This window comes from Capricornis sumatraensis, chromosome 5 (assembly GCF_032405125.1).
Source record: "Capricornis sumatraensis isolate serow.1 chromosome 5, serow.2, whole genome shotgun sequence".
NCBI classification, from domain to species: Eukaryota; Metazoa; Chordata; class Mammalia; order Artiodactyla; family Bovidae; genus Capricornis; species Capricornis sumatraensis.
The window spans coordinates 91,647,458-91,663,978 of record NC_091073.1 but is presented as its reverse complement, the minus strand read 5'-3'; the positions used below and the strand labels follow the sequence as shown (position 1 = coordinate 91,663,978).

Here is a 16,521-nt window from a genome sequence, read left to right as displayed (position 1 = left end):
CATTTTCTTTTTCAAATATGGCATGGTTAGAGAATATTGGCTATTTCTTTACTAGAATAATACAGGGTATATTATAGTTTAGACATATTGTGTTATGAAGACAAGTTAAATCTAAATTTTTAAAACTAATCAGAAATTGAGCTCTTGAAATTTCACTAACTTTTCGGATTATATATTAGCAGATGATATATAGCATTTGTAGAAAGTGGCTTAATTTATTAGTAAAACTAATTTCAGAGGTTTTTTGGCTTAAAGGAAGACAAGTCATAGAATGTTATATGGGAATCTGTTTTATTAAATACTCACAGGGGTACTATGTAAAAAAAACAAGCATTTAAAATAATTTTATTTTTATAGGCATTGCAATGTGAACATGTGATGAAATATGAATATCTATTTGAAAATTCAGCAGAAATAAACTTCTTAATTATATGGATTTTTGTTTTGCTTGAAGATGATTTTTACCAAACTTCATTTTACTCAACAAATATATTGAGATCATTTTATTGGTAATACATGCTGTTAAGATCAACATATCTCTACAGAAAAGGTTTTATTCCTCTTGTCAGAGAGTATTATGATGGATCTCATTAAGACTCTGCTTTTCTTTATTCACAAATGAAAACTTTAAGGAGCAACTGTGGTATGTGTCCCAGCTGGCTTCTTAGTTACCAGATAACGCTTTTAAGGATCACGTTGAGACCATAGAGGTTGTATGATTTTTAATGTTAAATATTGAGATTCTCATATATAACTGTGCTGTAATGGAAGAAAAATGATGACCAGTTTGCCTTGTTGATAATAACTATATTGACTTAAAGGTTTGACTATACCAAAACTCTCTTTATTTTCTTTTTTTTGACATTTTCCCCTAACAACATGGTTATCATGGTACATATTTTAAATATACAAGTAACAGACTTGAAGTTCATTGTCTCTTAGCTTTGATATTTGAGGACAGAGCATGACCTAAGAATAGTTAGAAATACACACACAAAAAAATCATAGGTGAACGAAGCACTGATACACATTTAGTTCATTTTGTGCCTTGTTTCCTAGCTGATTCCTATGTTTCTTGGAAGCAAATAGTACTCTTCATTAGAAATAGTCCTAGAAGAGGGATTAATACTTTAAGATTATTGCTGTATGTATACTGATTTATAAAACCAAATGCTTCAAGGCTTTATTCTTATATGTTAAATCCGAGCTTTGTGTCAGTGCTGCTAATTTGTTTGTAAGCAGAGATTTTAAAGTTAAGCAGGCAATTTTTTTGTTCAAAGGGAGCAGCTTCTTAATACCTTTCTTAAGTTGGGTTATTGATGAAAGCAAACACTTTACAATAGTATCTGAGCAGTATCCAAAAATAGTTTACATAAGTATTGTGACACATTGGACATATTTCAATGAAAAAACTGCTATTTTTAGTGTAAAGTAACATTGGAAATACATGTTTTTCAAATATATTACACACAATAGAATATATCTCTTTTCCTCTTTTAAATAATAATCTGGAATCAAATTTAACGTTGATTAGGGAATTTTTTCCCTAGCATCATACTCTAATGCGGAATACTAGAGAACGCAGTGGGCCAAGAGGAGCAACTAGATCTGATAGACAGAGTGCCTGATGAACTATGAACAGAGGTTCGTGACATTGTATAGGAGACAGGGAAAGACCATCCCCATGGAAAAGAAATGCAAAAAAGCAAAATGGCTGTCTGGGAAGGCCTTACAAATAGCTGTGAAAAGAAGAGAAGTGAAAAGCAAAGGAGAATAGGAAAGATATAAGCATCTGAATGCAGAGTTCCAAAGAATAGTAAGGAGAGATAAGAAAGCCTTCCTCAGCAATCAATGCAAAGAAATAGAGGGAAACAACAGAATGGGAAAGACTAGAGATCTCTTCAAGAAATTAGAGATACCAAGGAAACATTTTATGCAAAGATGGGCTCGATAAAGGACAGAAATGATATGGACCTAAGAGAAGAAGAAGATATTAAGAAGAGGTGGCAAGAATATACAGAAAAACTGCACAAAAAAGATCTTCATGACCCAGATGATCATGATGGTGTGATCACTCACCTAGAGCCAGACATCCTGGAATGTGAAGTCAAGTGGGCCTTAGAAAGCATCACTATGAACAAAGCTAGTGGAGGTGATGGGAATTCCAGTTGAGCTATTTCAAATCCTGAAAGATGATGCTGTGAAAGTGCTGCACTCAATATGCCAGCAAATTTGAAAACTCAGCAGTGGCCACAGGACTAGAAAAGGTCAGTTTTCATTCCAATCCCAAAGAAAGGCAATGCCAAAGAATGCTCAAACTACCGCACAATTGCACTCATCTCACATGCTAGTAAAGTAATGCTCAAAATTCTCCAAGCCAGGCTTCAGCAATACATGAACCATGAACTTCCAGATGTTCAAGCTGGATTTAGAAAAAGCAGAGGAACCAGAGATCAAATTGCAAACATCCACTGGATCATGGAAAAGCAAGAGAGTTCCAGAAAAACATCTATTTCTGCTTTATTGACTATGCCAAAGCTTTTGACTGTGTGGATCACAATAAACTGTGGGAAATTCTGAAAGAGATGGGAATACCAGACCACCTGACTTGCCTCTTAAGAAACCTGTATGCAGGTCAGGAAGCGACAGTTAGAACTGGACATGGAACAACAGACTGGTTCCAAATAGGAAAAGGAGTATGTCAAGGCTGTATATTGTCACCCTGCTTATTTAACTTATATGCAGAGTACATGAGAAACTCTGGGCTGGAAGAAGCACAAGCTGGAATCAAGATTGCCAGGAGAAATATCAATAACCTCAGATATGCAGATAACACCACCCTTATGGCAGAAAGCGAAGAGGAACTCAAAAGCCTCTTGATGAAAGTGAAAGAGGAGAGTGAAAAAGTTGGCTTAAAGCTCAACATTCAGAAAACTAAGATCATGGCATCTGGTCCCATCACTTCATGGCAAATAGATGAGGAAACAGTGTCAGATTTTATTTTGGGGGGCTCCAAAATCACTGCAGATGGTGACTGCAGCCATGAAATTAAAAGACGCTTACTCCTTGGAAGAAAAGTTATGATCAACCTAGATAGCATATTCAAAAGCAGAGACATTACTTTGCCAACAAAGATCCATCTAGTCAAGACTATGGTTTTTCCAGTAGTCATGTATGGATGTGAGAGTTGGACTCTGAAGAAAGCTAAGTTCCAAAAATTGATGCTTTTGAACTGAGGTGTTGGAGAAGACTCTTGAGAGTCCCTTAGACTGCAAGGAGATCCAACTGGTCCATTCTAAAGGAGATCAGTCCTGGGTGTTCTTTGGAAGGACTGATGCTAAAGCTGAAACTCCACTACTTTGGCCACCTCAAGCGAAGAGTTGACTCATTGGAAAAGACTCTGATGCTGGGAGGGATTGGGGGCAGGAGGAGAAGGGAACGACAGAGGATGAGATGGCTGGATGGCATCACGGACTCGATGGACGTGAGTCTGAGTGAACTCCGGGAGATGGTGATGGACAGGGAGGCCTGGCGTGCTGCGATTCATGGGGTCTCAAAGAGTTGGACACGACTGAGCGACTGAACTGAAGAGAACGCAGTATGAATCTGATTGTGAAAACTGCTGATATGTATGCCTTTTCTATCCATTTCGGTTTTTTGTGGGGCACACCATGAAATTTGTGGGCTCTTAGTTCCCCAACCAGAGGTCCAACCTGAACCCCCTGCAGTAGATTCTCAGAGCCCTAACTACTGGACCGCCAAGGAAGTCCCTCCATAAGGATGAGAATGCGTGATTTTGTTTAAAACCAAATTCTGTAGGTAGACGAAAATGAATAATGTTTAAAGCCCCCACCAAAACTAAAACAAAAGACTTGCTTTTGCTTTGCTCTTAAAGCCTCTTTAATTTAAGGTGAAAAAAAAATCATTCATTAAAGAATGTTGCTCTCCTGCTGTGTGATACTTACTTTATTGGGTAACATTATATAAATTGTCACATGGAACCCAGTTAAATGTCTGTTCCCATTTTGCCTGTTGTTTGGCAGGTCTGATATACATACTCTTAACTGTTTTTGTTTTTGTTTTTTTTTTTTGAGATAATCATGTATTTAGAGGAGCTAATATTGACTCAACAGGCTACAGAATATTTGGGGAGAATACAGCTGCAGAGCAGATCCACTCCCCGCACCCCAGCCCCTCTATAGTATACCAGCCAAGGTGCTGTCTCTCTCCTGGATGACAAATACATCTCTTGGATAATATTCTCTATACCTTTATAGGGTAGAATCAGATATCATAAAGCATTAAAAAAATGACTTTTTCCAGAGTTCAGATTCACATAGCAGTAGAATATTAATAATAGACTTTTGAAAGTTCTAAACAATTTTTATGAAGCAGAAGTAAGTGACAAGTAAATAACTCTCAAGGATTTAATTAACACTATTGCCACTGTATGTCGAATAGATTTAGTCTTATCAGGCATACCATCTCCTTTTACAGAACTATGCAGTTATAATTAATGTTCATGGTAATGACCCTGAGATACTTATAGGGTCCTATTCTAAATCATTAAGGAATGATCAAATTATATTTTATGACTATTTGAAGTCAAGTCAACCTATTGTATATAAATTCTTTAAAAATTCATTATAGATGTATATACAGTCTCCCTAGAATAACTCATTTTTCAGTAATTAAGCATTTCTATATGTGTAGTGAAATGAATTTTTTGCCTAATATAACATATGTTAAATGTAACTTTAGTATATTTTTCTGAAATTAAAAAAATTACTGCATTTTTATCCATAAAAGAGATAATTTATAGCCTAAAACTCAACATTAAAAACAAAACGCCATACTCTGAATTCAGCAGTAGTACTCAGCATAAAGATGAGTCCAGAGAGAATGCATTTTCACTTTTATAGATGCTTTCTAATAAATGGACTACCTGATTATAACCAAACATTCAAATGATTTGTGCTCCTGTTTCCTTACTCTCTCTACACCTCAGTCATCCCCAGATGAGACCACCCCCCTTCAAAGAATTTAGACTGCTCTAAATACCAGACTTGAGAATAGCTTTGAAAACTAGAAAACCCATTTAACCATTAAGCTTATAGAAATCCGCCATAGTACTCACGATAAAGTGACAAGACATCCTCATCTTTGCTCTACAGGAATTCAGCTTAATCATGCCAGAAATATTACTTATGGAGCTGTAATATCCACATCCTTCAAATCCTTAATAAAAGTCATCTGTTTTTCTAATTATAAAATTAAGATGAGGAGACTTGCCCGGTGGTGCAGTGGTTAAGACTCCATGCTTCCAATGCAGGGAGCACAGGTTTGATCCCTGGTCTAGGAACTAAGATCCCACATGCTGCATGCTGGGGGCAGGTTAGTAGGATGAGTTCTCATACATTGTTAATGGTAATGCGAAATTGTACAGCACTTTGGAAAGCAATTTGGCAGTTTCTATAGTTAAACACACTTTCACTATAACTCAGTAATCCCAATCCTAGATATTTACTCTGGAGAAATGAAAATATGTGCCCACACAAGGACTTAAATGTGAACGGTTATGCAAGCATACGAAATCACTTCAATCATGTCCAGCTCTTTGTGACTCCATGGACTATAGCCTGCCAGGCTCCTCTGTCCGTAGAATTCTCCAGGCAGGTATACTGGAATGGGCTGCCATGCTCTCCTCCAGGAGGTCTTCCCAACCCAGGGATCAAACCTTCATCTCCTTTTGGCTCCCGCTGAAAGAATCTAATTTTATACCAGTAAAAAAGCAGCTAGATGATGATTATTGATACCTAATTCTAGAAGGCATGATTATAGTGAAAAAAGTTAGATTTGAAATTAAGTTGAATGATTTCTTATTTAGTATTAGTTATTGCTTCTGATATCTTTTATTTCTGTTCATTTCTTATGTAAAATTTTTGTCTGGCTACTAGGAAAACTAAAGGAAGAAACTGTCATATTTTCCCTCATAGCATTGGTAACATTTACATTATTCAGAAATGTTTACTTCTGTTGAATATAATTTTTTTTATATTGAGACAAAAACTGTAATGAGGAATTCCTTTCTAGAAATGTTTGATCAGCGGTGACTTCTTCTGTGCATGTTCTATTGAATTCTTACAGTACAGTAGCCCATAATGCCTCAAGGCCCAACATTCACATGCTTACCTTGGTTCCAGTCTTGAATTGTCTTTTATTCTATTCTTCACAACCTCCTCCAATATACCCACGTGCATCCACACACCCCCTTGCTTTCTCTCTTCACAGAGATCATACCTTTTCATTTCAAATGTGTCGAGGCATCGTTTTGAATGAAGTTGCTGCTGACAGTATTACCCCTTATGCAGAACCTTCACTGTCAGCCAGACTTACACTTGTTTGTGGTGTTGATGGTTTGTGTATCACTCTTCACTTTCGCTTCTGTCTGACCAGCATGCTAAGTGAGACAGGTTGAAGAAGCAGCCTGCGGTCACAGGCAGAAGTTACTCTAGATGCCCTCTTGACTCCTTGGCAGCTGTTTGCTGCGCATCTTGCTGGTAAATTTGTACAAAGAGCATCTGTCATGTCCACAGTATATATAGCTCTTGGGGTCATTGCTGTTAACCCTGTAATAAGCACTGGGGTGTGTGCCTTTCAGAAGAGGAAAATTGCATAGGAAAGACAGGAAGAGAGCAACTAAACACCTATCACTGGAACCGTAGAAGAGAAATTAGAGGCTGGAGCAAAGGTGGGGCAGAGGGTTTTCAGGGGCCCTCAGGAGGCGGAGAGTGAGCAGGTGAGAACAGTACTGACGGATGTTTCTGAGAGTCTCTAACTGCATCAGTACTACATGCAGAAGCACAGATGACAGGGTATCCAGAGTATTACAAAACTAAATACAAGTTCGCAAAATACTCCCATTAACTAATGTGTCTGAGAGAAAGAAACTACGTCATTAATTTGGGCAGGACTGGCGATGTTTTCTAGGCAGGAGCCTAGGATTTATGTCAACTTTTAGTCATTCCATTTCTGTTTGTGTGTTGTTTTTTTTTTTCCTGAAAATTTAGAAATACAGGGAATAAAACGGAAAATTAAATTTTCCATAATCCCACGATTCAAAGGCACTATTACTAAAAATTTTGAAATATCTATTTCATATATTTCTTTTACAAATTTCAAGTCTCTTAAGTATTTATATGGTTTTGAAACTGTTTTTTTCGGAAAACATTATATCATGAGATATTCTTTATGTTATTAATTTTAGCAAAAATATTTTTTCAGAGGCAGCATAGTATTTCTGTGTGTTTTCCAGCATTTATTAAGCAATTCACCTACTGTTGGACACTGTTACCTTTTTTCATAATATAAATAATACTGTTCTATATATCCATGTAACATATGTGTACATGTGTGTGTCTGTTTCCCTAATTCCATGATGTGGGGGGCTATTTTTGTATCAGTTAAGTTCAGTCACTCAGTTGTGTCTGACTCTTTGCTACCCCATGGACTGCAGCACACCAGGCCTCCCTGTCCCTCACCAGGCCCTGGAGTTTACTCAAACTCATGCCCATTAAGTTGGTGATGCCAGCCAACCATCTCATCCTCTGTCATCCCCTTCTCCTCCCACCTTCAATCTTTCCCAGCATCAAGGTCTTTTCCAATGAGTCAGCTTTTCGCATCAGGTGGCCAAAGTATTAGAGCTTCAGCTTCACCACCAGTCCTTCCAATGAATATTCAGGACTGATCTCCTTTAGGATGGACTGGTTGGATCTCCTTGCAGTCCAAGGGATTCTCAAGAGTCTTCTCCATCACCACAGTTCAAAAGCATCAATTTTTGAATGCTCAGCTTTTTTTATGGTCCAGCTCTCACATCCATACATGACTACTGGAAAAACCATAGCTTTGTCTAGATGGACCTTTGTTGGCAAAGTAATGTCTCTGCTTTTTAATATGCTGTCTAGGTTTCTTCCAAGGAGCAAGCATCTTTTAATTTCATGGCTGCAATCACCATCTGCAGTGATTTTGGAGCCCCCCAAAATAAAGTCTGTCACTGTTTCCTCTGTTTCCCCATCTATTTGCCATGAAATGATGGGACCAGATGCCATGATCTTCGTCTTCTGAATGTTGAGTTTTAAGCCTTTTCACTCTCCTCTTTCACTTTCATCAAGAGGCTCTTTAGTTCTTCTTCCCTTTCTGCTATAAGGGTGGTGTCATCTGCATATCTGAGATTATTGATATTTCTCCCAGCAATCTTGATTCTAGCTTGTGCTTCATCCAGCCCAGCATTTCTCATGATGTACTCTGCATATAAGTTAAATAAGCAGGGTGACAATATACAGTCTTGACATACTCTTTTTCCTATTTGGAACCAGTCTGTTATTCCATGTCCAGTTCTAATTGTTGTTTCCTGACCTGCACACAGATTTCTCAAGAGGCAGATCAGGTGGTCTGGTATTCCCATCTCTTTCAAAATTTCCCACAGTTTTTTGTGAGCCACACAGTCAAAGGCTTTGGCATAGTCAATAAAGCAGAAATAGATGTTTTTCTGGAACTCTCTTACTTTTTCAATGATCCAGTGGGTGTTAGCAGTTTGATCTCTGGTTCCTCTGCCTTTTCTAAATCTAGCTTGAACACCTGGAAGTTCACTGTTCACATATTGTTCAAGCCTGGCTTGGAGAATTTTGAGCATTGCTTTACTAGCGTGTGAGATGAGTGCAATTGTGCGGTAGTTTGAGCATTCTTTGGCATTGCCTTTCTTTGGGATTGGAATGAAAACTGACCTTTTCCAGTCCCATGGGCACTGCTGAGTTTTCAAATTTGCTGGCATATTGAGTGCAGCACTTACAGAGCATCACGTTTTAGATTTGAGATAGCTTAACTGGAGTTCCATCATTTCCACTAGCTTTGTTGGTAGTGATGCTTCCTAAGGCCCACTTGACTTCACATTCCAGGATGTCTGGCTCTAGGTGAAGTGATCACACCATCATGATCATCTGGGTTGTGATATGGTGATGTCTTTTGTACAGTTCTTCTGTGTATTCTTGCCACTTCTTCTTAATATCTTCTGCTTCTGTTAGGTCCAGACCATTTCTATCCTTTATTGAGCCCATCTTTGCATGTCATGTTATTCTACAATAAGGTGGTCTTATTTTGCACCCCATGAGCAGTGAATAGGAAAGCCCATCATTTCAGCACCCCTTAGCCAATATCCCATATCTTTTTTAAAAGGGGGTAAAAAGTATGTTTGCTCTTTTTGCAAAGGATAATTATTTTCATAAAACAGAAGCTAAAATTTCAAGCTAAGATTTCAATTTTAAAAGTCAAGAGAAAGTCTAAAGACTTTAAGACCATCAACAAACTGTTAGCTAAAGGGCTTTTTTTAATCATTCAGAATTGTATATAGTTTAGATTAGTTTAAATACCCTCTATAATGTTAAATCTTGACTACAGAAAAAGGAATTGTGATAAAATATTGAAAAATCACACTTTAATTTAAAAATTAGGTCTCTGTCACATTTTTTAATTTCTAAAATGTTTTCCACTTTTGTGGGAGGCATGTGATATAATTTTAAATAGCTCTCCATGACATGCTCATACTTGATTAATATTTAATTTCTTCCCTTTCCTCCTCAATCCTTAAGCCTACATCTGTGTATTCAGTAAGAACAAAAGTTCTGTTCTCCAGTGATTAACTACTTGAATCATTTCAATTCAGGTTACTAACAGCAATGCACAGTTAAACAAGTCTTGGTTGAAACCATTGTTGAATTATACAATATCACTTTCATTAGTATCTGAGTTTCATAGTTAGGAAAATTTGCACGAGGAAGTTCGCATTCCTAGTAACAGGGCTTGGACCTTAGCAATCATCACATATAGTTCTTTGATTTGATAGTTGAGGAACTGGAAACTGAGATCGGTACAGGCACATCTTAGGGACACTCAGCTAGAAAGAGACTCTTCATCCTGGGTTCTGGAATCTGCAGCCGGCTCCCTGCCAGGCCACACTCCTCAGCCTCTGTCACCTGCAAGCTGAAACATCTTGTACCCTAGCCTCAATTCATAGCATACATCTCTCCTGAGAAATATGTGTAAGAATACAATTCCTACTGCTTCTTTGATTATCCTTTCTAACTCCAACTTCGCTCAGTTTGTGGAGAGAACTGACAAATTGATAAGCCACATATGTCAATTCCCTTTCAAGAGCCTTAGAACAAACTCAGTCATTGTGTAACACAGAAGTTGTGTGCTGTCACAGGTTCCAACTGAACTAAGCTTTGCAGGCTGCTCTCGAGAATAAATACCTATGGAATAAATATGATTATGTGGCACCACACCATTATTCATAAGATATTTTTGTTTTTCTTACCAGATATCTGTATGCCCTTGGGCAGAAGGTTTGGAAAAGATGGAAAAAACGTTACTTTGTTCTTGTTCAGGTAAGTACACTTTTTTCCTGTCATATAATCACTGTAAGCCAATCAAATTTTATTTGGGTTGTATCTGTCAGTATCTATGTATTAGAAATTAAAACTGAAAAATTTAGAAAATATTTAATTCATTTAAAAATGAAAGTAGTAAGACCATTCCAATGCAACTAACCTTTTTATTTAAAATAAGTATTTTTTCAAGCCAAACATTTTAGTGAACTAAATGGCATTATTTTATGCTTTTGTGCACCTCTTTAATGTCTGGCTTAATAAAAATAGAATGCAGCTGTATTTTCAAATCAGCTTCTGCCTTCAATCTGTTGCAGTCTCAGGTGAAATTTAGCCTCTGGAAAACTCCACTATATGCTCTTGAGAGAGTAAGTGTGAAACGGGCGATGATGTTTAAACATAAAAATGGTTTTGACCTCACAAGTCCCCTGAAAGGATTTTGAAGATCCTCAGGATCCCAAGACCATACCTTGAGAACCACTGCATTATTCTGATATTTTATAAATAAAAGTTAATTCATTAAAACATGCCTTTTTTAAAAAATGTGTCATATATATCACTTATTCAGAGGTACAGGTTTTTTAATTGCCTTGACTGGTGGATTTGTTTGTGATAGGATTCTGAATATAGGCAGAGTGCTATAGTGTACAGTTCAGTAGACTCTTGTTTTGTTTTGGTGTTTGAATCATGAATGACCTTTGCTCATAGAATATACTCATTTAGTTAAAGTTACTTTATTTTTTTTTCCATTTTATTTATTTTTTTTTAATTTTAAAATCTTTAATTCTTACATGTGTTCCCAAACGAGTAATAGTCATCCAGTTCATGATAAATTCAAGCTGTCTTATTTTCAATGAATATATATGAAAAGAGAAGCTCTCTTGGTATCGTTAATACAAAACAGTCTGTAAAATCTTGTTGATTCCTATCCACACATTATTGTTGTTATTCACCTGCTAAGTCGTATCTGAACTATTTTGCAAGCCCATGTACAGTAGCATCACCCCTGGCTCCGTCTGTCCATGGGATTTCCCCAGACAATAATGCTGGAGTGGGTTGCCATTTCCTCCTCCAAGGGATCTTCCCAAACTTGCATCTCCAGCATTGGCAGGTGACTTCTTTACCACTTGAGCCCCAGGGAAGCCCTGCTCACGCATTAAGCAAGTATCGACTAGATCAGGTTAACATGGTGATATCCCAAGGAAGGAAAATCATTTGCTCTCTTCCAGAAATAAAGTAATCTATCTACTGCTGGATAAAATTATTTTATTGATCTGCCATAATAGCATGGTAACTTCATGAAAGTATAAATTTTTAATCAAAAGTGGGTATTTTCCCCACCTGAGTTAAGTGTAACTTTTTCTTATGAAAATAGAATTGAGAATCCCATGGTGGTGCAGAGGTTAAGACTCCAGGCTTCCATTGCAAGGGCCCTTGGTTCAATCCCTGGTTAGAGAACCAAGATAGCACATGCCATGCAATGCAGTCAAAAATAAATAATAACAAAATTTATAGGTAAGCAAACAGAACCAATATTTTGTCAACCAGATTAATAAAATATGCACATACATTTGCACACACAGAGACAATATTTTTTATATAAAACCCACACATTTGCTTTTAGTAAGTGCTCCCTGTTGGGAGTTCTCAATGGTCTATCATCCAAAAGTCACACCTATAAGGCATCTTCTTTGGTTTCTAGGCTCAATTTCTTTACATTGTCACAAAAATTTAAATGGAGTTACTAGGCAGTTTGAGCACATATCTTTCTGTACATTTTAATTTTATTTCCACTTATAGATTTTTTCATCTACATCTAATTTAGCAAGTTTGTGTTAGTGACTTGTTTTTGTCAAATCTTTCCAAAGCATTCAAATGATTTTTCATGAAAACTGCAGCTTCTTTCTCATGGTCATATATCATGCATTTACACAGAATATCATAAGTTCTCATCCCATAAGTTCAGTAGCTGATGTTATTGGCCTAATCAAATGCTACTGATTCTTAGTAAGCATAGAGTTGAACTGGTGGAAATAAGTATAAGAACACATGAGAATGTCACCCAGTAACCACAGATTTCAACATGTCGTACCTATTAGTCAATATGGTTTTTTAAGAGCAATTTTAGGTTCACAACAAAATTTAAGGGAAGGTACAGAGATGTCCTGTCTATCCTCTGTCCCCACATAACTTCCTCCACTATCAACATCGCTCATCAGAATGGTACATTTGATACCAAAGGTGAACTACCCTTGATACATCATCTTCGTCAAAAGTCCATGCTTTTTCTTAGATTTCACTTTTGGTGTTGTACATCTGTGTATTTGAACAAACATACTATTTATCACTGTAATATCATACAAAGCATTTCACTTCCTTGAAAATCCTCTCTGTTCTGCCTATTCATCTTCACCCTCTCACCTTTGGCAACCCCTGATCTTTTAACCACCGGTTTGCCTTTTCCAGAAGGTCATAGTTGGAATCCTGCAGCATGTAGCCTTTACTCATTAGCTGCTTTCACTTAAGAATTTGCATTTAAGGTTTTTCCATGTTTTTTCCATGGCTTAAAAGCTCATTTCTTTTTAGCACTGAATAATATTCCATTGTCCAAATGAAGCACAGTTTATCTATTCACCTGCTGAATGAGATCTTGGTTGCTTCCAAATTTTGGCGATTATGAATCGAGCTGTTATACACATCTGTGTGTGGGTTTTTGTGTAGACATAACTTTCCAGCTTCTTTGGGTAAATACCAAGGAGCATGATTGCTGGATCATATTCATTATGTTTAAAGAAAGAATCCTGTAGAGATCCAGTAAAGTGACAGTAGGCTAAAAGAGTTTCTAATATACATTGTTTTAATATGCATTGTATTGGAGAAGACTCTTGAAAGTCCCTTGGACTGCTAGGAGATCCAACTAGTCCATTCTGAAGGAAATCAGCCCTGGGATTTCTTTGGAAGGAACGATGCTAACGCTGAAACTCCGTACTTTGGCCACCTCATGCGAAGCGCTGACTCTTTGGAAAAGACTCTGATGCTGGGAGGGATTGGGGGCAGGAGGAGAAGGGGACAACAGAGGATGAGATGGCTGGATGGCATCACTGACTCGATGGACATGAGTCTGAGTGAACTCTGGGAGTTGGTGATGGACAGGGAGTCCTGGCGTGCTGCGATTCATGGGGTCTCAAAGAGTTGGACACGACTGAGCGACTGAACTGAACTGACTGAACCATGTCTTTGGAGAGCTGGAAAATTCTCCATATAACAAAAATATGTTTAACATTTTAACGACAACATTCAGTTTAAACCAAAGGAGGTAAACCTCTATACTCTATCATTAAAATTTAGGATAAACACCACCAAACTTTCATGAATTCAGATGTATTCTACCTGACGTATTATCTTAAAATTTGAAGTCGTATTTAAGTATCATGAAAGTGTTAGTCACTCAGTTGGGTCCGACTCTTTGCAACCCCATAGACGTTCCTCGTCAGACTTTTCTGTCCTTGGGATTCTCCAGGGAGGAATACTTCAGTGGCTTGCCATTCCCTTCTCCAGGGCATCTTCCCGACCCAGGAACTGAACCCAGGTCTCCTACATTGCAGGCAGGTTCTTTACTGACTGAGCCACCAGGGAAGCATTGTATCTTTATACAAATATAGGTATATACACGTATTCACACAGAGAATCCCATGCCCAAGTGTATTGAGATTTATCTGCCAGTACTCTGACAACTTTTTAAAGTGTTAAATATAATTGAATCATCCTTTCAATTCCAAATGTAATGGGAAGACGGATGTACACACTTCAAAATCAAGATGGGTATGTATGGAGATTCAGCAAGAAGGACTCATTGGGAAGAAGTGGGTCATTTTATTAGTATCTTTAAAGATAGCTCTCATTCTATTGGCACATGGCTTGTGGATTCATACCTGCAGGCTGCACTATTGAAAGGTGAGGGAGTTGTTTCCAGGAGGACAGTGTACCCCTGCTGTGTCTGCTGCTGCCATCGGCAGAATGGTGCTCTGGTGATAATGTGAATCTCATCACCACTTGTGAGTGTGTATTATCTGAGTGATGGAGCTGGAGGTCTAGCCATCAGCCCAAGAATTTGTGCTCATAAAAATTGATTGAGAGTCTCGTTTGCTCAGCTGCAAAGTCATTGTTCAAAGTGAACACTTGCGGAGCTGCTGAGGTGAAGAGACTTTTCAGAGACTCTTGTATCAACATTTAAATCAGAGTTGAAAATGGGAAAGTGAATTACTTATCATTGTGGGGTGTTAACTGAGCTAAGTAAGATTAGTTTTGGACCCCATTTACATTCTAAAGCCAGTATGGTTACAGTGTTAAAAAGATTTTTCATGCTTTTTTTAAGAGGCTGCATTTGTTTCTGATGAAGGTAAATTTGGGTCCAAGCCAAACTGAAAGAACAGTGATTTTGAGGAATATGTTGAAAATCTTCCCAAAACTTACATGTGTTTTTATTAAACTTATATGTGTTTCTTATTAATTTTCTTGTGTATTCAGTGTTTAGTGTTACATTTGGAGGATATCATTGATGTAAAGTACTTATGACACTAAGTATGTTTTAGTTCATTGTAATAAACGATTTCATGGCTTTAAAATTCCATATTTGTATCTACAATTTAAGCAAACTGAATTATTTCATAAATCTGTATTCAGCTAATACCTCTGCAAATAACTGTATGCCCCCAGATGCTGCATATTTTGTGGTGATATAAAAATTCCTGAAGCACTCACCTATTAATACAACTATTGCTATCTTTAATATTTATTATGCAAATATGGCAGGCATTTATGCAAAGCACTTTTTTACCACCACACTATCTCTTTTAGTCTTCAGAATAAGATTTGAGGATAGGTATTATTATCCCCATTGTACAGGCTAACTTGATGTACAAAGAAGTTATATATTAATAATTTGGCCAGAATTATACAGTTAGTATGCGATAGGTAGCGTCTGGTGATCAGATCCAGTTCTGTCCATCTCTAGAGGAAGCTCCCATATCCTTTGTCACTGTGCCATGATCAAATAAATGCACACAACTACAGTTGATCTGAAGACAAACAGGTATGTGCATAATCATTGTGGAACATTCATTTCATGAGGTACACAACAGTGTTACTACGTTAAAGAAATGGCCAGTGAGTGATGGCATAAAGAGACCCACACTCATGAAGCCCACTTGCCGCGGGACATTACTGGAAACTGAAGTAGATAGACATCTATGTTGTTTTGGCCTCATATCAAAGTGTTCACTGCTTATTGTCGATGTGTCAGAATCATGACTTGAAGTTGCTACAAACAACAGCAGGCTATCGAGGCATAATGTTAATTACATATCAGCCGAGCTGGCGCAGGATGTAAACAATCAGCCATGCCACTAAGTGATCTGTACCTGCTGGAAACATACGAGAGCCACTCTCTTAATGAGACGCCATCAAAATCTGCTCTCAGCTTAAAGAAGTGGCTCACCAGCCTATTGATAGCTGAAATATCCTGCACACCCTGCAGCAGACTGCTGTCACGTTATCTGAGAATACCACCACTGCAGGAAATTAGATGATCTGGGTTTAGTCTTAGGACATACGCTGATGTTTGCTAATAGTAATGCAAAGTGAATAGATACACTGCTGTCAAATCAAGAAACTCATGGGGTAGCATCTCTCTGGCTTTACATTTTAAACTGATTTAAGATGTACAAACCCAAGACGCACTTGGTATAGGATAAACTCAAACCATACACAAGTCTTTGTGGCCCTCATCAGAACCCCTACCAGCATGGCCCCCTGATTTCAGTCTTTTCCCGCAATGGCCAAGTAGCCACCACTAGTAGTTTGAACTTTTAAACTTGTTTCAGTATAATCCAATCCTAATGGAATCATCTGCATACATGTTTGTTTTCTGAACTGTTTTGACCTGCTTTTAAAATGCATTATGGGATTTCCCTGGTGGTCCAGTTGACTAAGCCTCTGTTTCCAGTGCAAGGGGCCTGGGTTTAATCCCTGGTCAGGGAACTAGGTCCTGCATGCTGCAATGAAGATTGAAAATCCCACA

General features: G+C 37.7%; 1 protein-coding gene across 15 annotated transcripts in view; it reads left to right on the top strand.

Moving 5' to 3' along the window:
* Positions 1–16,521, top strand: part of CADPS2 (calcium dependent secretion activator 2) — a 563,191-nt gene that overhangs the window by 349,712 nt on the left and 196,958 nt on the right. For all 15 annotated transcript variants that reach the window (XM_068972950.1, XM_068972951.1, XM_068972952.1 and 12 more), the window contains exon 9: positions 10,376–10,442. In XM_068972950.1, the coding sequence (XP_068829051.1) occupies positions 10,376–10,442 (67 nt within the window). The remainder of the gene's footprint in view (positions 1–10,375; positions 10,443–16,521) is intronic.